General features: G+C 39.7%; 1 protein-coding gene across 1 annotated transcript in view; it reads right to left on the bottom strand.

The window, feature by feature from the left end:
• Positions 1-201: 201 nt before the first annotated feature.
• The window catches only part of pcdh11 (protocadherin 11), a 123,770-nt gene continuing 96,585 nt past the window's right edge, over positions 202-27,386 (bottom strand). Inside the window, exon 7 of the mRNA XM_029441206.1 lies at positions 202-4,634. Within this exon, the coding sequence (XP_029297066.1) occupies positions 4,174-4,634 (461 nt within the window). The 3' untranslated portion in view covers positions 202-4,173. The remainder of the gene's footprint in view (positions 4,635-27,386) is intronic.

Below are 27,386 nucleotides of genomic sequence, written 5' to 3'. Positions count from 1 at the left end.
ATTCATTTACAGAAATGATGAAGGTGAAATGCCATGTCCAATTTGATGGGTCTTATATCATTAGCTTGTAATTGCCATAATTGGAATAGTGTGACAGTATGCCCTTATGTCACATCTATCACTGATATGACAATGCTCTCAGAACAACCTAATCAAACAACAATGTAACGTGAAGGACAAGCTGATCCGTGCATACTTTGAGGACTCAATATTTAATGGCTCAAGTAAAATTCAATGACAAGAAAAATCATTTCACCATATGGAAGGTCATTTTTTTTTTTAGAGATTTAAATGGGATATCTTACAAAGGCATGACAACACAGACTGTATAGCTTTAACTGACCAATACAGATTTGCTGGCAAGCATTAAAGCCTTCTCTCAAAGCAAAACTTGACCTGACTCACTGATGACTAATTTACAAGCATATACTTAAGTCTTATATCATATTTTGATATAGTTTTTGTACAAGATACATTTGTGTACATAACATATCCTGGCAAGGTGCATGCCAGTACACACATATGTGCACACACACGCACACACACACACACACACACACACACACACACGCGCTCATACATGCAAGGAGACACACACACTCTCCCTCACAGACATGATCACTTATAAACACATTCAAACACACTTTCATCAATATTATGCATATGTAGTCATTTACATTACAGGAGAGATTGTCATCTCATCATTTGTCATCACCTTTTTCCTTTTTATCAACATTGCAAATTCCAGTTTTTTACCCTATAGCCTTTAGTCTTTACTGTATGTATTTCAAGTTTGTAATTACTATTACGAGTTCTTAGGGGTACTGCTATGTACAGTTTAAAATCCAGTTTATCTGACAGTATAGATACAGTATGTGTGTGTACGTAGAGGCATAAGTGATACGCACACTTCACAAAGCTTGAATGTTTACACCATGTAACATTTGTTTTGTTCCATAAGACAGACACACATGTAGAGCAGTAAACATCAATACTGACACTGAATCCAATGATGGATGCATGAACTACATAGTCAAGTGTCAAGAAACGCCTTGTGGAGGTCCAAACAGTTCATGCAAATTATGAGACAAGTTGACATGGTACTCATGACACACATTTTGAATAGAAGAATTCGGAAAATAAAAAAGCAATCTTCAATTTTATGTATACTATCTTTACTTTTAGGGGAGAGGGATTGAGAAAAATAGGAAAATAACAGTGAGTGCGGAATCATGCAAAGTGAAAACCTGTGATCTATTTCACTGTGTTTTGTGAAAGATGAAAACCTTTGACACAGAGCGACATTACTTACTCTCGGGGGAGCATCATCCCAGAAAAACAAATGCACATTCATATGTTATGCTCTTTGTTTGAAAAATAAATAAATAAAGCACAGGTACTTTTACCTCTAGAAGGTTATATGGTAAAAACAAAATAGGACTGCAGTAGACAAAAAAAGTCATGTTGGTATCAAAAGCAACATCCTACACATGTACATTCATGCAGTTTTTATACTATTCCCTCTAGAAGTTGTCTTTCAGTTAATGTAGCTGCTGCAACATTACAACACACAGGAGTTATGTAGGCAGAGTAAGTTAAAACACAGTGAGGGTTACAGGTAGGTGACATGGTGCTTACTGTACACATGTGATTGGATTAATAATTTCAAACAATCACATTTTTATTACAGTGTGACAGTGTATTATCTCGTATATATTTCATGGACATTCTCTCCCTCTATGCTATGAGGAAGGGCACAATTCCCTGGGTCATATTTATAAACACTCCAAAAGCAGACAATGTCTGCACTTCTATTGTTAATGAATGGCAACGTTTCTTGAAAACATATTTGTTGTTTTTTTCGGATTTATTTCCGTTGAAAAGATCCAACCAGGAATTTCTTTGCCCTACTTATTCACATAATTGTAAACAGAGACTGAAAATACTTTTTAGAGGCAACTTTTGGATGAAAAAAAAAATATGCGTTGGATTTGCATTTGTCAGAGTGATACAATTCCAATTCAGTGACACACTGATTTATGTTCCCTTTCATATGTGTTCCTTTTGATTAAATATGTATTGTTTATACCAGTCGGAGATATATGTATGTACTATAACAGTGAAATGAGATGAAAAGTGATATAAGGGGGAAAAAGTAATAGTAAATGAGCTGAAATTGGAATTCCAAAGTGCAACATTTTCATCAACGGATGTTTGTCGCTTGTTTTGAATTAAATTAATTTTTGTAATTGACTGAGGTGAAATTGAATTGCTCCTTTTTCCGCGTCCTTGACACACTGTTCCTTTAAGTGATCATTTCACTGACTCTCTGATAAATCCTCTTTATAATGTTAAGAGTCACACTGAGACAAATGTATAATTTATGATATTGGGCTATACAAATAAATTTGATTTGATTTGATTTGATTTGATTTGACCCCACGAATAAGAGAGAATAGGTGTGGCAGCTAAGAGCATGCAAACACAATTTGCCTTGCGCCTCGAGAATGCCACTTTGCATTATCGGTTCAGGCCTGTACCCAATTTGCAAGATGGTACGAGAAAATGAATCGCATGAATCATATACCTGATGTTACTAGAAACAAAAAATGGATATCAGCAAAGTCACTTATTTCTGTAGTAATAGATTACACTGCACCCAATACAGCAGCGAGTTAGTCTGAAGTAGTTATCATCATCAGTACAATTTACACACACAGGCGGTGATGCAGTGTATGTATGATGAGGGTGAGGGGCAGCCTGCATGGAGGTCCTTTCAAATACTGCCAATGCCTCTCTTTGTGATAACTGCAAAAAATAACATTAACATCAATAATTCAGTTAGACTAGGGGCCTTGAAGAAATGCACCCTGGTCTATTGTTCCAGTGTCAACACACAGTGTAAACTGATAAAAGAAACTTTGCAGCCAAATTGAGTTCTAAAAACAAACACTAGTAATTAATAGCAAGAACAAAAGGTGTTATTAATGATATGGTGGGAAGAGAGGGCACGTTTCAAGCTGTATTTTCTCAGCACTTGCCTTTTCATTGCCTCCGCACAGGCAGAGCATGTTTCTCAGTAGCCAAGAGAACCATTCCAGATCTCTTAACAACAATGAGGGTCGCTTCTGAGATCACACATCATAATAATTACAGCGAGAATTTCATAATTGGCTCCATAACTGTTATTATTGTATCTGAGTCGTTCTGAGCAGCAATATGTGAGAAATAGAAACAAAGAGAAGGAACAAAATGGTACGTTTCCAAAGCACATCTGTCTGCGCCTTTCAAGGTTAAGCTGCTGAGATGATGCAAGAAGTGAACGTTTTCTTAATAGAGTTGGCAGAGATGTAGAAACCACCGTATGGAAAACATCTTGGGTAAGTGTGAGTATCTGAAGGTATTTTTTTATGTTATATTTTGTGTGCTGGTCCACGGTGAAAATGTAGTATGCAAAAGATTACTGGTGTTGTCTACCATTGGCCTAGATATGCTTTGTAGACTTTTTTTTATCCTTCTGCAGTCCCCTGACCAAAATAGACTCCTGAAACATGTTCAGGCAAGACAAAAGAAACATCTTCCACCACCAAAGGAGTTTGTGCTGCGTGTTATACAGAGCAATACTTCACTAGAACTTGAACAGAAACGCCATCCACTCAGAGCTCATAATTAACATTTAGCCCAATTTAGCTCACTCAACACAAAGTACTGTATTTGCAAGTGTTTCTGCACAAAGAAATATATTTTTTTAGGACACAGTTTCACTAAGCTGGGCTCAAAGGGCTTAAAGCGTACATTGCCCTATCTTATCACTAAGCAAACATCACCGAACTGAAAGCAAAATTTATTTTTTTCTATGATGGAACTACTTTGGTATAGAACTACCTTTATTGATTATACATTGGCCTGCTATTTTAAGACTTTAAGACATTTATTTTCAACTTCTTTAGCTGTCAGACTGATCCCACGTGATTTGTCTGAACAACATCATCATGATCGTATCCATTCTCAGATGTCTTCATTAGTAAAACTGAGCTGGAGCTGGTCAAAGTTATTAAAATGATGCATACCTCCACGCGTACGCATACATACTGATCATAAAGTCACTGACAACAAGCCGTCTATGGATAGAGTCACATGTATGTCAGGGCGATGAAGGTCTGTCTGTTACTCTTACAACTGGTGCTCATGTAAGAAAGAGCTGCTGCCCCCGCCGGTGGGCGTCTGCTGCCCGGGGGAGGAGAAGCTCGCCAGGGGGATGACTTTGATGGTGTCCTCCTTCTTACTGCAGTGTCTATCCAGGGTGTTGTAGAACTGCGGCCGGTTGATCCCTTTGTCCAGTTCATCTTTTTTGGGCACAGACCTGCCCAGGGTATGGCGACCATCCATGACCCCCATGCTGATCATGTTAACTTTGGCTCCCCGGGCGCAGCTCTGCTGGAAGCCAAAGGAGGGCATTGTACCGGTGATGGCGGTGGTGATAGGGGTGGAGGTGGGGCTGTTTATGCCAGGACCCTGGAACTGGGCCAGGGCCGGGGGCATCCAGCAGCTGTCGGAGTGGCCCAGTATCAGACACTCCTGGGTACAGGTCTCAGAGGCCTCAGCCAAGGCTTTCTGTAGGTTCACCTCGATGGCTGTAAAGGAGGAGAAGAGAGAAATAAGAAAACACCATAGTTATTCTACCAGGTCAGAAAATACAGAGTGCAGCTGGAAAGCAATGATTTTACCAGGTTGCAGGGTGCTCATGAATCATAATGTAAATAGAAGAAAGTTGTCGCCTTATTGGTGTCTGACCCACAAAATGTCAGCCTTTTAACGGAATGAAAGTCAGTGATAAATGTTTCATTTCATCTTGTAATGAGAAAAACACCAACAGAGCATTTAATTTCCATTGGTATTCCCATGACTCTGTCTGTTTACCTACAATATGCAAGGAATTCCCTGTAGCTTAATTAGAGTTAGAAAAAGAAAAGTCTCGCTGTTTGTGTCTTGGATTGGCTTTACCGAGTTAAATATTTAATGAACATCTTAACAAAGCATTGTTTATTTTAATCACTATCAATGTGGCACACCTTAAATCCTTCTGATCTTCCAAAATCCAAAATAAATCTGGTCAAATAAGAAAACTCAAACAGTGAAAGCTGGGGAAAAAGAAATCCCATTATCCCAGGATCCTGGGAGCATCTTTAGCATAATCAGGTGCAATTAATATACATGGGTAATTGTGGCAGCATTTAGGTTGCAGACATAGAGGGGAAGAACAAACTGAAAAGTGAACGAGGAGGCGATTGGACAAGGCTAAGCACTCAAACTATCTTATCTCATTATCCCGGCACTGACATCACGTGTGGAATGAGTCTGTTATGAGGCCTCAGCATTGAGCCTCAGCAATAAAGCCTGTCAAGGCAGATAATTAGAATGTAAAACAGTATGCACCAAGGCAACCATGAGCCTGCAGTGTTATGTTTCGTAGGCCATGCAAAGAAAAGAGGGGTCCTCATTCAAACATCACATCGCTACTCAAGGCCTAAGCTTCAAGCTGTCATGTAGAAATTATTTAGTATATTTGCATAAGTAAGGATGCTATAAATAATTAAGCGGTCTTAGACCCCTAGTACTCAGGGACGACTATTTCCTTCGCACACACAAGTTGCGCGTGCTCTATTCCACAAACATCTGCAAATCTTCTCGCCATCTTGTTTATTGTTGAATGGCATTCTGCAAAATGAAAATTAATATTCTGATTAAGCTATGTTAGTGATGCCAGTCCAGCCTCCTAAAACGATCTAGATTGTTGTATAACGGCCCAATGCACTTCATTTCTTTTTGTATTTCCATGCGACTGCAGATTGAATAGCATAGCGTCGACTTTAATTACGAGAGCAGTGTCGGAAAATGAATCGCCTGGTATAAATTGTGAGGATATATTTGGAATGTCCACGTGGAGTCAAATCTGTCCTCTCAATATTGAACTGGAGCCTTGGAGCAGGAGTGTATAAATCCCCTGGGCGGTAAATGTGTCACCTTTCAGAGGGTCACTAACTTCATTAAGGCAAAAAATGGATGCTGCTTTCTCATTCTCTGAGCTAGCACAATAGGGCCGAGCCAAGTCTCGGCTGTGCCCCGACTCAATCTCTCTCCCAGTGTTTTCTGCTGTTGGTAATGTCTTTTCAGGGTACTGTCATTTTTGATGAGGTAACGCTATTAGCATGAACTTCTTATTCCACAAGCATTCATGCTGACACACAAATAAATGTTCCGAACACAAACACACATTTACAAAAGTGAATCTCTGCCAGATTCCCTGCCTCCTCCTCCTCAACTTAAAATGATCAGTGCAGCCAGAGGTGAAGCTGTCTTTAACGTAGCATACTTTACAAATGAAAGGGAAGTCTGTGGCTCTGCGACTTCACACAGCTTGAACTCACAGCAGTTCTGTTTCAACAGCTCTCAGTGCCTTCACATTCTGTATGCAATATTTCACATCCAGCCTTTACAAAAATAAAAGACATGGGCCTGTACTATTTTCTATTCCAGCGGGATAGTTTGGATAGGCGGTGGCGGGCTTGGGAGGGTGGGAGCACGGCGTGAGTGATGTCGCTGACAGCTCTGGCTGCTTTCGTCAGCTAGAGGTATGCCGCAGCCTCCTTGTGATGCCGTTGTCTTTTGTATTCAGGGGAAACAACTGTACCCCGCGGAGCTTTCGGGATGGAATCACACATCACTGACGCCATGGTTCCCCTGATGCTAAGAACATTCTTTTCTACATTCCCTTTAAGGAAATTTGAATGACAGACAAGCGGGGATAATGGCAAACAATTGTGTGTAATAGACAGCATGGATCGGATCAGACCTTCTCATTTGAGATGATTCATCTTTACCGAGCAGTGGTGATGTGGTTGATATACAAAACTGTGATACCTGTTTAGTTACTGTGCAGACTTCACTGCACATCTAATACAAGTTTACCTGCAACCAAATGACTGCTGTTTACTCCAGGGACCAAGTGGTATTCAATTCATGTTGAGATTCAAAACAGTTGGCAGGCTAATTTGACGACTCTGTCATGAGGAGGTAGCATGATCTATTATCCATCTTGTTGTGATTTCTCAACACCCCTGCAGTGCCACTGTTCTAGGTTTTGATCTTATGGTCATATGCAAGGTCAATATCAGTGGTAGCCTACAGCAATCTTGTTCTGCAACATCAACACATCCCTCGGCCGGCGTAACATCGAACACCGCTGCAACCACCTTCAGCTGACATTCCATCCGTGCGGTCAAACATTACAGCTTGTATAAGCATTGGACATGTGTAAGAGAGAGGCAAGAGAATGCTGCATGGCATCCAAACATTACAGGAAGTGTTTTTTTTTTTTTTGCACGATATTATAATACAAATGGACTGCTAGAGACACGTCAGTACTAAAACAGTTTAATTAAGAAATATAAGAGGGTTGGAATCTGTAACTTAAATGCCTGTAATATTTTTGCAATCTAATGCAATTTAGTGTGCCTACAAAACGTACTTATTGCTTTTTTATTAAATATTTTTAAGAACTTTAGTTTGTATTGTTGTAAGCAGGGGAAGAAAATAACAATCAGTATCACATAAACATCTTTCGGTTTCATGGCAGTCCGGTACTCTACACCACAAATATGGGCCTACAAAAAGCAGAATTAAAGCCCCTCTGAGCCAGTCTGAACAAAACCTCCCTCAAAAATGATACATGTATTGTATTATGTTGTATCACAGTATAGATATGTTCAATGTATTGCATACAGCTCCTGTTCAAGCACATTTTGTTATATTCCAACCGGCTGGCATGCATGTGATTCATGGATAATAATATCCCTTTAAGTGCAGCTCTGATTCTGAACCATCCCAGTAAACAAATTCAAGTTCTAATTTAAAACAATTAACTGCTATGCATGGCACACCAGTTTCTCCACTGCAATCGTCCATTACAGCGGTGAATATAGGATTATTCTGGTTACAGTTGTTGTGTCTGTATGGCCGCTCCTCTTTTGGATATTAATACAGGTTGTAATGCTGAAATAATAAAGAGTAATGCAAATGTTCAGGCCCATGCTGCTGCATGCTAATGGTGAGGTTACTGTACACAGTAGGTAATATACAGATAATTGGTTACATTTCAGCAACAAGGTAATTTAATGATTTGATTAAGCCATGATAAACAATGCGATGCTCCATCCCATGGGGTTGTTCAAGGATGGCTGGAATATGGACATATTTTTGTATGTTTTATGTTTTTATTTATATTTATATATAATATACTGGAATACTTTCAATCTCACTTATTTTCTCTAATGACTATGAAATCCACTAATGCAAATACAAGTTCTGACAGGCAGTTACACACACGCGTGCGCAGCTATGATGCATATTAGACGGGTTTTCAGTACAATAGCATGAGATATTTAACATGACAGTTGATGATATTTACTGACAGAGCTAGTTAGCTAGTTACATCTTGATGAGCTTCACATTAAGGTCTGCACACATATCACGATTCAACGTATTATTACAGCATGCACAAACTCATTATTGCTAATTAAAAGGATAATTGCATGCATCTAGGACATTAAATTCCTCAAACAGCCATCAGGAAGGTGGACTACTCCTCTGACTCATTCTTCTGTGTTAATTGGTGCAGTCTCTTCATTCTTCTAGCCTGAAACTTACATTCATCAATCTCACGTAATGTCAGATGAAAGCTTCATCACATGCTGCAGACTTCCTCTGTGTAAGCACGTATGTTCATGGTCATATTTAAATTCAGCTTTGTTTGTTTTATGTGTCACATTTTTGCTGTATTATGATTAATAAGGGGTCCATGTCGAGTCCGCAACTGCTGTATAGTCCCCACTGTCTTGTAATATTAAATAAATATTAAATATATGTATTTCTTTTCAGTGATCTATTGAACTGAAGGTTTTTCTTTCTTTCTTTCTTTCTTTCTTTCTTTCTTTCTTTCTTTCTTTCTTTTTTTTATTGTCTAATGTGTTGATACAAGAGCTGTCACCATGCAACATAGCTGTTTTCTTCCAGCATTCCCTGACTTAGACAAGACTTAGAGAAGCTCAAAAGTTTATTTGTTTTCTACTCGCACAACAGTCGCAAAAGTGCACAAGTTCATACATATTCAAGAATGTAACTATGCCAAGAAAATAATCCTTTCACCACCCATAGCATTATCACCTACAGCTCTGCCCCTCTCAATGTCAATTAAAACAGGTTTAATGGTGCCAGGAAATATAAGAATGATGCAAAGAGGCTTAAATCCAGCTCTATTAGATATTATATTAAAAATGGACAACGTGTCTTTCATCGAGAGCAAACAACTATAGCATCCTGGAGTACGACAAGTACAGCTGTCACGAGTGCACAAATATTATCCTTATAATATTACGCGTTCTTGTTTGATAGGGGATGAGTTGAGACCGAGAGAGGAAAATAGACACAGAGGGTACACGTGTCTCGTGTCTGGAGGGAGACCAAAAGACAGAACCACAAGAATATGGAAGATTCCTTCAAACAAATAGAATCACGGTAGAAATAATTGGGTTTGTAATTACCAAGACTTTATCACTTCACTGGGCCTTATATCCACTCTAAAAGTACAATCTGGATAAGCAAATGGATGGTCATTAATAATAATAATAGCGCCATTAAAACCCCTTGGTGTTGAACCAAAAAGAAAGATGCCATTACTTTCATCACAGCTCTGGCAATCATCATTTGAAGGAGAGACTAATGTCTTACTGTCACAGAATTACAAATACAAGACAGGCCGCTTAAATTCAAGATTATGTTCAAGATATCGCAAAGCTCACGAGAGTCTGCTTGCTGAAGAAATGGAAATTCTATGAAATACTTCGAAGTCCTGGATATACATTACTTCAACTATGCAATAAAAATATTCAGGCTCAGAGACAAGGTTTGTGACCTCTCTTAAAAAGCCTGTCTCTATAGCAATGAGACTGAAAATGAACTTTCCTCTGCACGTCAGACTCAAATGCTATTTGGTTTTCTTTACTTTTATCAGGAGGAGGTACAGTATAATCCCTGGCGGAAGCAATAAGAGCTGTCATTGTCATTGCTGACAAGGGCGTGGAGGAGGAAGTAAATATTCCATTGTAGCAATAAAATTTGCCATGCTCTTTGGAAGGCAGATATCAACTGTGCCGCAGAGGTCAGTGGTGCCATGTAGGAGGCTGACATGTATTAAGATCTATAAGGAGACGTGCAGGGGTAGACAGCTACTGTAGAATTCTATTAACACAATTTTATTATAGAGTGTGCAATGAAACAATAGAAATGTCTCTATACAGCCTGTCTGAAGAACTGCATGCCACTGAATGGTAATGAGTTACCATTGATAATAGAATAGTGGATTTTCCACAGAAACATAAATTTCAGAACAATTCTGTGCCGATGCGATACAAAGTGAGATATAAGAAATGGGAAAAGCCATTGCTCCTTTACTTTTTAAGACAAATGGGGCCTTATGCAATGAATGGCCCTTTTTTTAAAGAGACAATGTGACGCAGATAAGAGGAGCGAGGTTGTCCATATATACTCCAGACTAATTACTTTTGATGCATTTACTGAGACGCCACTGAACACGGCGAGTCTCTGAGTCACATACGTATTTATCAGCACTTGTGGGACCTATACAGTTCCTCGCCTGTAATCCATCTAGCCTTGTCTCCTCTCGACCCCTTTTGCTTTCCTAGTGTTTGACCCATTGTAACTGAAAGTAATTGCAGGCAGAAAACAACATCTAATGATTACTTTATCTGGGAGTCTGAGAGAGAGTGAAAAGTCGCAGACAGGTACTTTCAACAAAAGGAGGAGGCCTTTTTGTTCCCGACACACAATTTCAGACAACAAAGAATATTATTGACTTGGTTGAGATTAGAACACCAAAACAAATAACAAAGCACAGAGAGAGGACAAAGTGCACAAAGACAGAAAGGATCTCTTGAGCAACCCAGTGCCAAGTACTTGTGCTTCTTTCTTTTTGTTACAATTGATTAAAAGTATGTTGCAGGTTGAAGCACCCATTTCTCCACGGAGAATATACAATACCAACACAATGTGCACACCTAATTTAATGTTAATTCCTTTATCTCAAAGTCTCCTTTTCACATTTTCATATCGCCTCAGCAGAAAATGTTTAATAGCGAGCACCAACATCAACAACAGCGATTGTGTGATTTCTATCCAGCGAGCACAGTTGGGAAGGTGGAACACAGAAACAGCTTTCTTCTTGACACTTGACTTTTTGTGTGTTGCATTGGTTGATTACATCTGCTTCATTATGTCTGCACTACTATTGGGCCTCCCCACCCGAGGACAAGATGCCGGTTTCACCATCAACACAATCAGGCCTGGCCAAATACCCAGCGTGGGCTGGATAGATGAGAGGTGCAAGCGCCATTACAATCTGCAATCAGCGCTCATCACCACAATAACACACAGAGGAGGAGGCGCACAGTTTCTATGGGGGGTTGAACACAAGACATGCTCATGTAGATGCACACACACACACACACACACACACACACACACACACACACACACACACACACACACACAGAGAAACTCCCACACACATACACCCTCCCTGATTAAAATCTGGTACAAGAGCAGCCATTCATTCTCTTCTTTGTGAGTCGTCACTTGTGCGAACGCTGGACGTTGCTGTGGATATACTGTAGTTGCACCGCCACTGACAAGGAAGCAATACATAAATGCATATTTATAAGATTAAAAATGTGAATCCACCTTAAAATTCATTGCACATGGATGAATGTCTGAACATTTCCATATTGTGTAGATAATGTGAGGTCTGGGAAATGAAAATAAAGAGCGCAGAATGAAAAGGAAGTGGATTTCTTTTTTTGAGAGATTAAGAATGAATGGAAAATAGGCTTATTAAGTGGGACCTGACGTAGCTGTTTGATATTTGCAAGAAGATTGGATAGTTCCAGAAGGAATACTATCCAAACAATCAGACTTTGATCTAAAAATGTTAATGTCACTTATAACTCTCTAAGCTTCCCCTTTTTAAACCAAATTAAAAGCGGATTCGAAAGCACAAGCAGGTCCTCGAAGAACAAGAACAACCTGTTTGCGTTTGGAGTCGCTACAACACATTTTACAACAAATTAGTTTACAGATAATAGCTAATAAAAAATAAGGCCTTCACATGATGGAGGAGAGAGAGACAAACTGTACAGCACCTACCACCGTGATACATCCTGTGTCATGTAACAAGCAAATTCATCACAATGACCCATTGCCCCCAATTATTATGGAAAACAAGAATGAATCAAATTAGCATTGAAGAAGCCCTCGGATCTCGCTGCCTGACTGTATAGCCGATGGATTCAGCGGGAGGAGGAGAGAGGGTAATAAACAAGGTGCCACTGCATATGCTATATATCTTGCAGTCATTGATGATTAGCTCTGTTTTCCCTTAGCCATACATTACTGTTATTGCCTCCATGGCCGGGCAGATAGGAAGTGGATACAAAGGCATCGTGAAGCCCATCTTTCAACGGATAACTGGCAGGCTGAAAACCACTCAGCACCAGCGGCGGCAAGATTTCAGTGCATGAGTGATCTGGGCACGGTGGAAATTGTAATCTCTTATAGCTGAGAGGAGGACCTGATGTACAGTTTTTGTGTTTTTGGTGTGTGTTTATTGTACAGTGATGTGAAATCATTCAGTGTAGTCACAACAACAACAAAAAGAGTCTCTCTCTTCAGATGTCAACAGCTCAAGTCCCCGTGTTCTTTTTCCTACTAGGCATCGTGAAAATGATAATCTATATGAGGCATCAATGTCAGCAGCAGACACTCATGCTATCTGTTTCCTTTTCTTCTTCCATCTTCAAAATATCACGAGGACAGCTTGGGCATGAATGCAGACTGTATGCTGTATTAGTCACAGGCATTAGCGCTGAGCAAACTTATATTTGCAGTATCAGTGTGAAGTGTAGCGTGGTAAAGGTTTTAACACGAGGGGCAGACTTTCACCACATTCCCCTGTGCATGTACACTTTAAAGGTTTTCTTTTTTCGGAGTGCCACAGACGCTCCTCCGGGAACAACTATTAATTTTTCACTGAAACCTCCCCTGAATAATGAATTCTGTCCTATTTTTACGCCGTGATAAGTCCGCTGAATGTCTAAAAAGGGGTTATCATGAAAAGGGTAAGGCTTTCAGAGAAAGACCTGTTCCTGCTTAACATGTTTAATTCATCCACATCGCCATGTTCTTGAAAGCAGGAGAAAAGTCATATAATGTATCACTGGCAAACATGAAAGCAGATCCAAGCGGCACATTCAATATATCAAAGCTTTACTTTTACTGTTCTGATGTTGACTGTCACAATCATCCACCCAAACACCAGCTGTTGAAAGTTCAGATATATGCCTTTTACTCCTCCAGGCCCATGCTGACAGACATGCTCTCAGTAAAATCACAGAGGTACTCAGTGGCTTGTGTTAATGTTTCTGTCACTACGCACTTCATTTGGGGTGTGTTGAGCGCAGGCATTGTCAACTAACATTCCCACCAGCGAGAGTGACAGAACAGAGAGACACACGCGGGGGAGAGACTTTGTTAAATGGCAGTTGCTAAAACATAAGCAAAAAACAAACAGGAGCATGTTTCAAAATATGTGAAGAAAAATAAATTAAAGTTGATACTTAAAATAACTGTTGCTGGAGTGACTTAATTTTAACTCGAGGAAAGAAAAAGCCTCAATTTTCTGCTGTTTGTATCAGCACTCTAAGTAAAGCAAGCCATTCATTACAGTTTCACTCTCAGACCAAATAACCATACGGCTGTCTCATCATGAAAACTGTTCCCCTTACATAAACACAATTAATTGATGTCAAAGCCAGTTGTATCGCACAGTGCTATTGACACAAATTAACTGCACATAATAAAGATTTGTGGTGATCTTATTCAATACTCTAACTCAAGCATTTTTAAACCATGTAAGTACAAATGCAATTATAACTGAATTTAATTAGTTTGCAGTCAGTTCAGTTCTACTTATATACTGAGAAACTGCATACATGCTACTGATTATAACAAATAATGGCCATAGTTCTAAAGAAATCATTTGTTTTATTCATGTGAATTGTATATTTGTCTTGGTTCATTGTCATTGTTTCAGATTTGATCGAAATATATTGTTAGCAGTTTTCATCACAAGGCAATCAAACCGCTTGGTTCCTGAAAACCTCCTTTAGTGTCTTCAGCGCTGATTTAATTTCTTGGGTGGCAAGTCTAATAGCTCCTCTTTGGTTTCTAAACAGTCTGAAAAGACAGAAAAAAAAAAAAAATCTAATAAAATAAAAGGGCAAAAGCAGAAAGTAGGTTCGCTGATTGTGTTCTGTCTGTGATGATGAAGAGAATGCTCCAGTGGTTACAACAGTCCACAGAGGAGGACACGGTGGAAATAGCCATGCAACTACTCTGCTCTAGAGGCTGCCAGCGACCCATTGACCTAAATGTCTTTTACGCTGTTTTGCCTGCAGCGCTAACTATCAGATATTAACACCCAACATCTTTGATTGTGTGTGCCTGTCAGGCCCTGAGGACTTCGGCCCTGCATTCCTCTTAATGTCATGTTGTTTCATCCTCCTCTAACACGACAAACACCCACAAAAGAGGAAAGGCTATGTCACATTTCTTCTGCCTGGGATCTAGAATTGACTCTAATGTTGACATGTCTTAGCCGAGCCCGGGGAAAGGTGTGGAGAGAGACAGGAAGTTCGCAAAAAAACCAAAACAAAAAAAAAGCCCTGAATGTCACCAACATGTCCGAGTGTCTGTAGAATTGTGTGGGAAAATTGCCAGTGCTTCCTGGCTTATTACCACAACCACTCTTACGATGACATCACTACAGCCAATTTCATCCTGCAGTTTATTTCAAGCTATTGCGTTTGTGTGTGCGAGTGAGTGTGTGACAGAGAGAAACAGGCTCGCCCTCTATGTAATTCAGTGTGTGAAGGCACCAATACCCATCTCTATGATAATTTCCTATTCACTATGAGCAAAGACAGCAACACTGATACAATTCATTTCCCCTTTATTAACTGGTGCGGAAATGTTGGGCCCGGCAGAAGTGACTTCTGAAGTCTTTCGGGGCTGAGGGGTGGCAGAGTTTGTTTTACGGGTGGGAGGAGAAAGCTACTTGTACAGGGAAGATGATTTTGGGAGGCATGCAAGCATAATATTAAGACAAGAGGCTACGTTTAGTGTCCATTGCATGAGACCCTGGGTCAAAGCAGTTCCGATTATACGCTTGCCTTACCTGCGAAAAGAGACACGGCTCGTCACCTCTCCAAACTTCTGGCAAAGTTTCAGTATCATATGTCTTGTTTGCATTACTTGTTCGAGTTTCATGTGTGACATCCAGAGTCAAGTCCAGTCAATCACAGTGACATGCAATTCACTAGAATTGATGACTTGCCACCAGTCTGCCATTTTTATCTCGAGGTTGATGTCCTCTTTATTTTTCGTCATCCCCGTCTCTTCCTCTCGCCACTCAGATATTGCTAATTATTTCAAACTATCAGGTAGACAGTTTCAATTTCAATTAAATGTCATCTTCTCCGCTGACCTTGGGGCGGAGATCGGGGTTGCTCTCTCAGCCATGAACAGTTTCTCTGGCAGTTATAGGTGCTATTTAAGAAGAAATTTAAACTCAATTGTAGCCTGACTTCAGTGACTACACGTTGAGTTCACTCTTGTCAAGACAGAAGTGTGCTCAGTATATGTATGTATTCCAGTAACAGTCTTAATGTGATGATTGAAAGTGGCCCAATTAAAACCTTCAAGGCATAACTGGCTACTCTGACACATCCTCGGGTAGCGGTGAAGGACAGATTTATAACCATATGCAGCAAATCTAGCTGTCCAGTATGTGTTATGAATCTTAATGCACTGGTGTTACGATGACTGATTGGTGATGGTAGTGAACAAACACTGTCTTTAGCTCAAAATGTCCACAAAAGGGTAAATGTAGCCATAAAATCCCTGTATGAGCAGCTAATGTGTGCGCCTCATGATAATGGATCAAAATGATAATAAGTTCTGCAAACTAGCTGCACCATGCCATTCAGGCAAATGGAAAAGTAGAGCCTGCTGCAAAAACAAAGGGCACCATGTATGTAAGAAAGACAATTACGTGATATTGACAGCTAGTGCAATCAAAGGCTCCCCTGCCAGACTCAATGAGGTGCCAATCAACTGAGTGTCTGTTCTTCATGTTGCCGCTGCTGCCTTTCATTTTAGAGTCAGAGGAGATTCTGCCGTGGTGAATCATCAGTCAATAGCTCAGAGCTGATGGTTAATGCTGATTGATGACATTCACCCAACCCTCCCCACACACACTCCTCAGGATCATCTGCAATAAACAGTCAGGTTGCAAGCTAAAATCAGGTGTGGAAATCGAGAGGAAACAAGCAAGCTCGGTCGGCATTATTATTATTAACATTATTAGCAGTAGTAGCTGTAGCGGTAGAAGTAGTCAAAGTCTTGTTATGATAAAACATTGTTCCGAACAAGCTTAAAAGCATTTGTCACGTGTTTTGATGGCTTTATTGTTTGTCTTTGCAAGAAATCGGTTGCTCATTGAATTCTACTAAAGGTTGTCCGTGATTGATTCAAGCTATAATTAAAGTGATTATTAAAATAAATGATAAAGCACCGGATGATTTGTCCTTATTCTCCCTGGAAATAATGTGAGAGTTAGAATTACATTTAAGGCATGGCATTAGACCACCCAATGTACAGTACAGGCATCGAAGAACAATTTAGTACACGCGTGTAATTACTGTGATTCTATCACGTGTGACATTTCTATCACAACAATATTCTGCCTTGCTCCTCCTTCCCCTCACCTGTGGTGGTGGCTCGCTCATGACCAGAATAATAGAGCCAGACTGCGAACAAGATCAATGTCTGTGGAAACATCTTAATGTGAATTTATGTGAAACATTGCAATGTTGAGCTGTAATAGACACTTTCTAACCCAGAAATGTCAAGCAGGAGGAGGAACAGTACAACAAAACACAGGTATGATATTGAATTGTCGGGAAGTGTCAACGCTAGAAATAAATTAAAATAATTTGATCTCCCTCCTTCGGTCTTTGCCTCTGCTCTTGTCTCCATCTCTTGTTATCCTCTCTCTCATACACGTTTGTCTTGCTGTTTATTTTTTCCACATTTCATTCTCTTCTTGAGGGAACAATTTCGGGTATTCTGTTTTATTATTAAAACATGCAGTGGATCTGGCAAGTTCCTTTGCAGATTGTCCATACAATGTGTAAGAGGCAGTGGGGGATACAGTGCACAAAAACAGACTTTATGCTGGACATCATCGATGGTTACTTATACAGCAGGGTTCGTATCATTCTTTCATTATCTCTCTTCCACTCCACAGCCACACAGTTGTCTCTCAGGGAGTCAACATATTGAAGTCAGACTAAAGGAAGGCCGGATGTTAACCATCCATCTCTTTGACAAGCAGAATAAACTAATTTTCTAATTTGCAAGCATGTGACCCAATCCATTTCTATTCATATTTCATTATGGAAATATAATCAGACATCATACCTCACCTTAAGACAACATTGAGATGTTGAATCTGAATGTGAAATCTGCTAAAATGAATGAGGGACCTTTAAACAAACTAGCTGCACTGCCGAAACAATCTCGGCAATGAGTTCAGTGCTTAGAGACTGTGCGCAATGCTTCTGGCTCCAATCCTCTTCTTTTCAATTGCTCTTAGAATCATACAGGTCTTTAAAGAGCAAGGTGGGACAATTAACATTTTAAGTGGTTAACATGCCCCAAATAGTATTTTGTTTTTCTTCGTCTATAACATTATTAAATGTTGCTATTAAACATGTTGAGAGCACTTCTCTGGGTTTGCCGGGATATATTGCACATCTTAGCCACGAGTAAACACACTGAAAGCCCCCGAACCCCAAGTGGCAAGAGGGGACTAATCATTAAGAAACAGCTTCCTAGAGACACTTTAAAGTCCAAAACAATTATCAAGAATTCAAATGCTATAAGGAACAAATCACAATGATATTCCATATATGGCACTTAACTCCCCGTCTATTCCTCGTTCAGTCCGCACTTCACAGAGCACACAACACATAATTGTAAACTCTACTGGCAGAAGAAGAAAGAGTATTAATTTTCCAACCTGGAAACTGTAAACTGAAAATACCTGTGAAGTGGATAATTCTGTCAGGGGGAGACATGTATTTTCCCCTTCCTTGTGTCAACACAACTTCTTTTGAGGTGTGCAGCGATGTCTGTATGGACCTGATAAGTCTCTTATTCTCAGCAAAGAGTAATTTGCAAAATGCAGACGGCTGTACACAGACTCTCCACATTGTTAATTAAATCACTTTGCCTTTGATGTTTTCTCAGGTTTTAATGGGAAAATAACAACATTAAATAGGATGCTGTCTCCCTTCCGTGTGAAAAGAATGATCCATGGATGGTGCATCAATTATTGAAGCTGAAATACTGTAAATAAATTAAATTAACCATAAATAAAATTGCATGACTTTCTACTGAAAGCCAAGTATTGTTTCTTTAACGCTGTCAAGGCACCGGCATGTGAAGCAAGCGTTTATTAGTCACAGTTATTTGCACGTACACCTGTTGCCAAAATGAACGTGGACCATGTGATCAGGAAACAATCAAAAAGGTGTGTCTGATACAAATGAAATGTTTTCTTTGCCTGTCACCTTATAATTTAAAATCAAATAGTGTCTTGGTTTCCCCAAGACACGTTTTAGTTTTCATTCTCGCCCGACGTTAACATGTATTTACCCATGTAAAGTCAGACCCATCCAGTGAAGCTAATTCACGATGAAATATGAAAAAACAAGAGGTCGCCGAGTTGACATGGGGGTTTGGAGCACGATGATTGTGATTACATTCGCAAGAATACACCTGTCATCCCTTTCTCCCCCTCCTGCAACTTGCCTTTTTATTTTGATCAATAAAGATGATTTTCTCTCCATAATGAAATTCACACTCAATCACAAGTGTGTCTATGGTGGCCATTAAAGGTCAGGCAATAAAAGGAGATTTTGTTTCACAAAAATACAAGAGGTTGCCCAATCAGCAATGGGGCTGCTAAACAACAGTCTTGCTGAAAAGTATGACGCCATCTATTTTGTTTAGTCAATAACTTCCTGAGCCATACATATGCTGGGAGTATTACATGGTGACCTTTGTACTAATCAATCCACTAACACTTCGTGTCTAAAGAGTTAAGTCTGCACATCAGACGAGTAGAGTGTATTTTTCAAATAGGGTCAAGCTGATAACTGAATACAGCCCCAAAGGTGTTAATGGCAGGCTGATTATCTGAATGGTTAGTGTTTTTTATTCCGACCTCTAATTACTTTCAAGGCTAGTCTTTGAAAAAGCAATTATGGGTTGGGCCAAACTGTATATCTCACTCCAACGCGTCAATGCTTTTATAATTCATTTGTTCCAATTTGCAAATATCAGCAATAAGAAGATGAAAAAAATTAATAAAGAATCTCACTTTCTTTATTTCTTGTACAATGAGCCTCCTTCTCCACTTTCCTTTCCAAATGAAATGCCTATTATAATTCAACCATAATTTAATCTATTTAAACCACAACACATTCATACCTGTAATCATCCCTGCAAATACAGTTAATGGCTACAGTTAACTTGCAGCATGTTACAAAATGAAACAAAAAGCTCTGAAGGTCTTACACACACAAGACGCATTACTTATTTACTTGTATTATGTATCTGTACGTGTACTATGTGTATTATAATAATTAGAAAATGAGTAATATTCAGCACATTATGTGAGCACACAAGGACCAAACTCTCCTGAGTTATTTGCTTTTATCCACCAGTAGAGGGCATATAGTCTCCCTCAGTGTCTCTTTTCAGTGTCTTGCTGTATTGAAAAGTTACTTAAAGCCTCACTAATACTGCAGCTAAGCCCCTTGATGTGCCATTCGGTCTGAGGTATCTCTGCGGGGCTCTCTGTTGCAATGTGTTACCAGCAATACATCCACCCTACAACATATTTAGCATTGCACGAGGGGGAGCAACAGACATGCATAAACCCCAGCATCAAGAAATGTGCAGTGGCTTTCTTTAGTGCTCACTTGACAGAAAGTGGATTTTCGTTTTATCTTGTGGTCCTCCTTGAACAGTGAAATGCCCACAAAAATCAGGTTACATGTGTGTTTTATTGTTGGTATATATATATATATATATATATATATATATATATAGTTGACATATATCAATATGTATGTAGTAAGAGTGAAGGAGTGAGGTGCCCTCTTAAATGATGTGTCCTGCTTCTGTCTAGCCACAGATGTCCAAACCAAAAACAAGTTGACAGTGTGGCCCCACAGACAGGCCCAAGATTAATGATTTGTGACAGCTTCAACAAGCCAGGATATGAACAGTCATCCTGCAGCCATTACATAAGTAGAAACAGCTGTTGTTTCAGCAGAGGCTTTGATTTCTTACTGTACCTGCTCCTCGTACTGTAGAAGCGTGGCGGGAGAGGGGACCTCCCGTCACATACAAATAGGCTGAACAATATTGTGGAGGCAGCAGGTTTTGTAGAGAGCGAGCTGAGTGAGTGGCTGCAGCACTGGTTGCATTTCAATAGAGCTGAATAAAGTGACTCTCTCAGGTCCAGTGTTCCTTGTATCCCTCGAATATTAAGACATCAATGAAAACAACCAACTGTGTCCGTGTAGTTTATATTGATGGCTTTCCTTTCCAATGCCAATTGTGTAATTATAACAGCCTGAATTATGTGTGGCGGTAATTCTGCAGCTCAGACTATGTTGTGATTACCACGTGCAAAAATAGAGCTAGATTAAACCCAGTTGGTGAATATAGTGAAGGAACTGCAATTAGATACAACATTATTCCTTTTCTATTTGATTCTGAGAACATTGCCTTGTTCTGCCACAATAGAGCTTAGATAATGTCATTGTGATGAAAGCCTATTTTGAAACCTGGTGAATGTACAGAACATGACGAACCACTTTGTTTCAACAGGACAAAAGGCAGGCTTGGCATGTATTTTCTGACAATTGCCTTTGCTTGCTATTTTCCAAGTCTTTTCTTTCCAGAGCACCCCAAAGAGCCAGACAGAGGGGCTTTGAATAGATGTCCTGGAAACAGTCGAGAGATTGCTTTGTATTGAAGGTTCAAATGCCAGGCTGAATCCTTTTGAATGTCCATCTAACTTAGGTGGTTACATCAGCATCATCACTCTTTTATTGTGAGCCTTTGTTCGGTTATTGTGATGCAGAAAAAAGTACCTCCATTCAGAATTGCAATGTAACAGATATTTAATTATAGCATTAATAAATTACTTTGAGCACAATGGCAACAAAATAATGACTGACTGACTGTATTTTGGTACAATGATGTAGGACTACTGCACTATCAAAATACAGATTTTCAAGGGAAGCTACAGTATATATCCTAAAAACAATTAATTATTTGTCCCAATTCACCTTTTGTACATTTATACATCAGGCATGCAAGATGTCAGCGTCTGGGTCTGCATGTCTGCATGCACTGTCCTTGCTTAGGATTCAGCAGATGGAACCATGGGATGGAGGTTATCAGCCATCCCATTTCCCTCTGGACTGCAATTCGTTGTCGACAATGTGCTATGGACCCTAAAGGCCTGCCATCTGCTTACTTTCGCTCCTTCCAAAGGTGACAAATTTCAAATCACCACCTGGTTGATGTTTTAACCACACGTGCCACCAAGTCCCCAGCGCGCATGTAGATATTGTGTAAAAATAGAATGTTTACATGCAATAAATAACCTCAATAGATACAATAAAATGAGCTCTGTAGTTGGCAAAATTACAAAACTGTATATTCTATGTGGTGACAGGGTAATCTTGAAGACCGCTTTAAGGTTTGAGTTTTTATGAAAATTCAAAACGTAAAAAGAAAAAGAAATCATTGCACATGCTGACTCAACGGTAAAATAAGATTATACAGTTAGAGAAACCATTCAGAGTCTCTTGCAGTTACACATTTTTGTCATACATATAAGTACTGTACCAGACTCATCAAATAGTCTATTTAACTTTTAATGGTGTAGAACAAACTGACAATTTACATGTTTGCAAGAGCAGAGCAGGTTTGAAATTAAGCAAGTGGCCATATACAATCTGTTCACTCATTCTTCACTCATTCATAATGTGTCCAGTCATTCACTCTCTGCCCGTGTCCTCTGTGGTCACAGACTTGCTCACAAAGGGAAAACAATTTTCCAGGCTCTGAACGGATGTCTTGTTGCTTATGGATCATCACTGTGTTCAGAGATTGCGTTTTGACAAGCAAGCCACCCTTAATCCTTAGTCACATCCAGTTGCCAAGTCAATGTGACCAAATTTCTTGTCTTTGTGTACATTTGTGTAAACACATTTCAGGGTGGGCAGTGGGGCTTACACACAATGTAATAATCTGATCTGTCTGGAAAATGCTGGATTTATGTACAGTACATTATGTTTCCCCATAAAAAGAAATGTTAGTGCGGTCAATTTAGTGAAGTTTTTTTAAATTGTTTGAGAACGGAATGCAACAACACATTTAAAAACAATTTAGAAATAGGCCAGTTGTTTATTCAGCTGGTGGACTAAATGACCACATGAAAACAGAAAGAGCATTACTGGAATACTACCAGTACGTTTCTGCAATCTCAGAGGTATTGAACATTTAAATAATCCTGAATCTGCAGATTTTTAAGTTAGGTACCCTCGCATATTTTGAGTTAGCTGTTGAATTTAAGCAGTTGATTCAAACTGTCAAATCTGAATACAGCTCATTAAACAAATAATATATGAAGATGTACGACTGCACATTTACTGCAACGTTGGGGCATTTCCAAATGCAATGCTGTGCCATATTCATTTTGCTGAATTAGGCAGATGTGTAAAATGTGTAGAAAACACAGGTGACTTGACAAATACACCGTGTCCCATTTGTCTCTTTATGTTTCCTGCCTAACCCTCAATACATCTTAAAATTGATCTAGTGAGGAAGATTTAAGCCTGAGCTCGGAGACAGAAATCTCGTTCCAAGGTCAGCTGGTGGGAGGCAAGGGTCATGGGGTCACCTGTCTCCTCACACCTGCCCTTGATGTATCCCCAGCCCAACTCCCTGAGGACCGAGAAGATTCCTATTCTGCTGATGAGTTAAACCTGCTTGAGCCATAGAAATCCACAGGATTTCTATCGGCCTTGTCTGCTGCTGTGTAGGACAGCAATTGCACTACTTAGCTACATCAATCAATATCCACGCAACATGGACACAGCATGTAGCCGCTGATGCATGACGTCCAAAGTTTGCCCGGCAAACCAAAGTTCATGCCGCAAAAACTCCAGGCAATTCATCATGAGATGGATTATATCAAGAAACTTTGACTCTGCCTGGGCACATGGATTCCTCAGGAGGCATAATCACATGACACTAAATCACTCATTCCCTTGATGCCTAGATAGGAGTGGTGGAGGTGGTGAACTGTGTTGCCATACAGTAAGATTCAGGGTTGCTAAGTATAGTGTATGGAGCCCATAGAAGCTGTGGACAGAAGGTATCCTCTGGGCGCTCAGAGAAATACTACGTATTAAATGGAGCGGCAAACATTCTCTTTTTTGAAATGGGGCATTATTTATGCATGTGGGGATGTTTGTTAAAAAACCCTTGTCTGCTGTCAGGCTTCACCTCCTTTCCCCTAAGCTCGGAGAAGGAAACGTAAGCTGTTTACAAATACAGTATGACAGGTTGGATACTGCTAACTTAAGTTTTCATGTCAAAATCTGTCAGTGACATTTAACAAGAAGAAAGAGCACCTCACATCTAAAATGCTTCCAGAAAAAAAAGACCAAACTACCTGACATGTGGTTGAAAATAACACTTAACCTGGGATGCACTAAAGCACATTTGTTCAGAAAGAAAATAGCTTAATGCTTTAAACACGTTGATATGTTGTGATCTGATATATTTATGCTTACTTATGTGGTTTAATTGCTCAGCGGAACAGCACATCACGTAATCGCATAATGTTAATTTGACTAACCGCTATATTTACTTTGTGTTTGGCGGATTGAGTGAATTATACAGTAGGTGTCCTGTAATTTAGTGCCACAAGTTACTACTGCTTAGTTTAGTTTCTGTTTCTTGGCCACCTATAGCAGAATGTATACAGGAAAAGTACTGAGATTGGTGAGAAAAAAAAGCTTCGGGCTGTTTTGAGTTCAACTGGGAATAGATTTTTTTTCAAGGGCAGTGTGCAATCATGGAGCTGTGTTATTCCCTATGATTGCCAGACCACTGGCAAAATGCACAAATACACGCACACCCACGTACGTGCATGTGGTGAAGCTGTGTGAAAATGTGACTTCACAACATCAACAAAATATTCAAAGGGAAGATCAGAGTGAAGAGACATGAGACACCCAAGTCCAGGTGATATTTCAGATTTTGTGCTCTCAGGCTGCCCTTTTATATGGCCCAGCAGTTGTGCCCCTTGCACTATGGATTAGCCAAGTCTGTTGTCAAGGCAACATGACGGACGTATAAAAATAAAAATTAAGAGGCTTTTACAGTTACGAGAACTTCTCACTATAATGCTGCAGCAACACGGTTCACTGTAAAAGCAAACAAAAAGCAAGTGGTCTCCAAATAAGATGGATGAACTGCAGCTGTCCCTTCCTTTGACAATTTAAATGGATCGGTTGAACTTGATGGCAAAATACGTCAAACTGTTAATATGATTGTCAGGTTTAGTTTTGTTTGGTGGGGAAGGAAACTCTCAAAAAGCTGTATCGGGGGATAAAAGAACCTTTGTTTTGCATATATGGCTGTCATATACTCTGTTTCACCCATATGTGCAAAACAAAGGAATATTATTTACTATGCATGATGATATTTTGTGTTTTTACGAGCGCGGAACACAGCGACTTTTGTTAATACTAAAGAACACTGCACTAAAATGTCAACAGTCATTTACAATTCATGCAGGAAAAACAAAGACAAACAGAAGTCCATTTTTCTGTTGTGCATAGTGCTCAGTTGTGGTCGTCAGATTAATTCCTTTTATTAAGTTACCATTATTTAGATTTTTAATTTTCCCAACTTTTGGATTTTATGTGTGTATACTGTATATATCGCCTGCATGCAGTGCTTTGGGGTTTTGGTAATGAAAGGGAAACAACTTCAAAGAGATTAACTCATCAGCTGCGGGTAATAATGAAACAATGAGATAGCGCATCGTTTTCTCCTCCTGTTGCAGCCGCTGTATTAGAAATCAGGAAAGAATACGTTGTGTAATTAGATTATATTTTCTCTCTTTGTATAATTTATTTCTTTAGCGTCTTTTATTAGAAGAAAGAATTCAGGGCAAGGACTGTAAAATGGCTCACAGCCAAAGAACTAAACAGTGGTTTTAGGAAACCATAATTGAGCCTGAGATCAAGCTATTGTTCTTCCATCACTGCAAGCAGCAGTGGAAAGTCAGGGAGCAAGACAGGGCAGATCATGAACTCAACTGCAAGGAGAAATATTTGTTTTCCACTATAATTTATAGTAGCAGCCAAGTTCGTTATTCAGGAACTCAGTGAGCAATTTATCAGAGCAAAGTATATTAGAGAAGGATACAAATGTGCAGCCTGGACTGTGGGTGGAGAATGGCTTCCAGCTTGTTAAAAGGGCCTGGTCAAGTTATGTCGGATTTTAACAGCCATTCGCACGGATCGACCTCTCGGGCATTCTGAAGGCCCATAAAGCCTGATTCATCACCCCTTTCGCTTGCAGAGGGCACGCAGAAAGCAAGGAAAGAGCAACGCTCAGGTATGCTAAAGTCATCCATGATGGAATCTGTCAACTCGGCAAATGGCTCCCTTTCGCCCTCCTGCCTTGTGCGTTTTATCAGCTGAACGAGTCGATGACAGAAAGTCTATTGAACTCTGACTGTCTCTCCATACAAATTATTTATTTCCGTTGAGCAACGTTTGTGTTGCGACAGAGCTTGATTATCAATCATATTTGGGCCTGGCTTGACAGTAAGTGGAAGAACTAAGGAGGTGATACTTGTCAAAACTGCTCGACCCCCTTGTTAGCTGGGAGCATCCCCATTTGCCTCGTATCAGCTCGTCTTTTTCACCTTCTCTCTAGGAATCATAATTATATTGGGAAATTCTATTTTGTTGCAAGGCTGCTCACAACCCTTGAGAATGAAAAATACAATTTAATAATTTGCTGCCAACACATCTTCAGGCACAGCAGGATTTGGGGGCAGAAAACAACGGGTGGGTTTTAGCACCATTATGAATACTATTGGATCAGTTTTTGAGTGACAGATAACAAGCTCAGAGGCCCAATGACGTTTTCCCCAGATGGATATGCTTTGCGCTAGTTAACAGACCTGTTTATTCTGTAAATGTGGAAATAAGATTGACACAGATAATTCATTTTTATTAGATTTTGAATAATCAATAAGTAAGCTTTGCATATGTTTTTAAAATATGTATAATATCTTTCATCCGCTCTCTTAAAAGCTGTCTTCTTCCCAGATTTACCCTGCAGATGCTCTGATACGTATTGCAAGTATTTACGCTGTTGATAACAAGGAACATTCTCAAAAGGTAGAGTAGCCTCAGGATTTCTTTTTTTCTTTTCTTCCTAAAAGTCTCAACCTGTGTTTCTGTTGTGGAAAATAGGGTGTTGTCTTTGGATTTGGGCATACGGAGTGCAAGGCTGCCCCCTTACATTTTGTTTCCCTCCACTAGTGCAATTTCATATTGATGAGCTCTGCTGCAATTCAAATTGCACGTCTTCTTTAAACATTTAACTAGCAAAGAGAGCAATCACAGTCTTTGCTCATAACCTGCCTCGACTGAAAAATGCAAACGCTCTCGCTGTGAAAGGAAAATCTGAAAAATGTACCTGAAGAAGTTCAGATTTTCCAGCTAATAAGAACAGGCTTTGTCTCACGGCTAAGACCTGGACACACGAGGTTGAAAATGCAACCACTCCACATGATGGATCCTTTGTAGTTCAGTTTCCACTGAGGATCAATAGTAATACTGAATTTTAATTTCACCATCTGTGTCAATATGAAATTGCAAGTTGCTCTCAAGGATTTGCCGTTCTGCACATGTATTGCACAATGGATGTCAACTGCATAAAACAATAAAGTGGGATTCTTCTCTGATATTTGCTATGAAGTCCATGGAGTATCAGCTGACACTCGCTTCCAA

The sequence above is a fragment of the Cottoperca gobio genome, chromosome 10 (genome assembly GCF_900634415.1).
Source record: "Cottoperca gobio chromosome 10, fCotGob3.1, whole genome shotgun sequence".
Taxonomy (NCBI): domain Eukaryota; kingdom Metazoa; phylum Chordata; class Actinopteri; order Perciformes; family Bovichtidae; genus Cottoperca; species Cottoperca gobio.
This window is presented reverse-complemented; position numbering and strand designations above follow the sequence as displayed.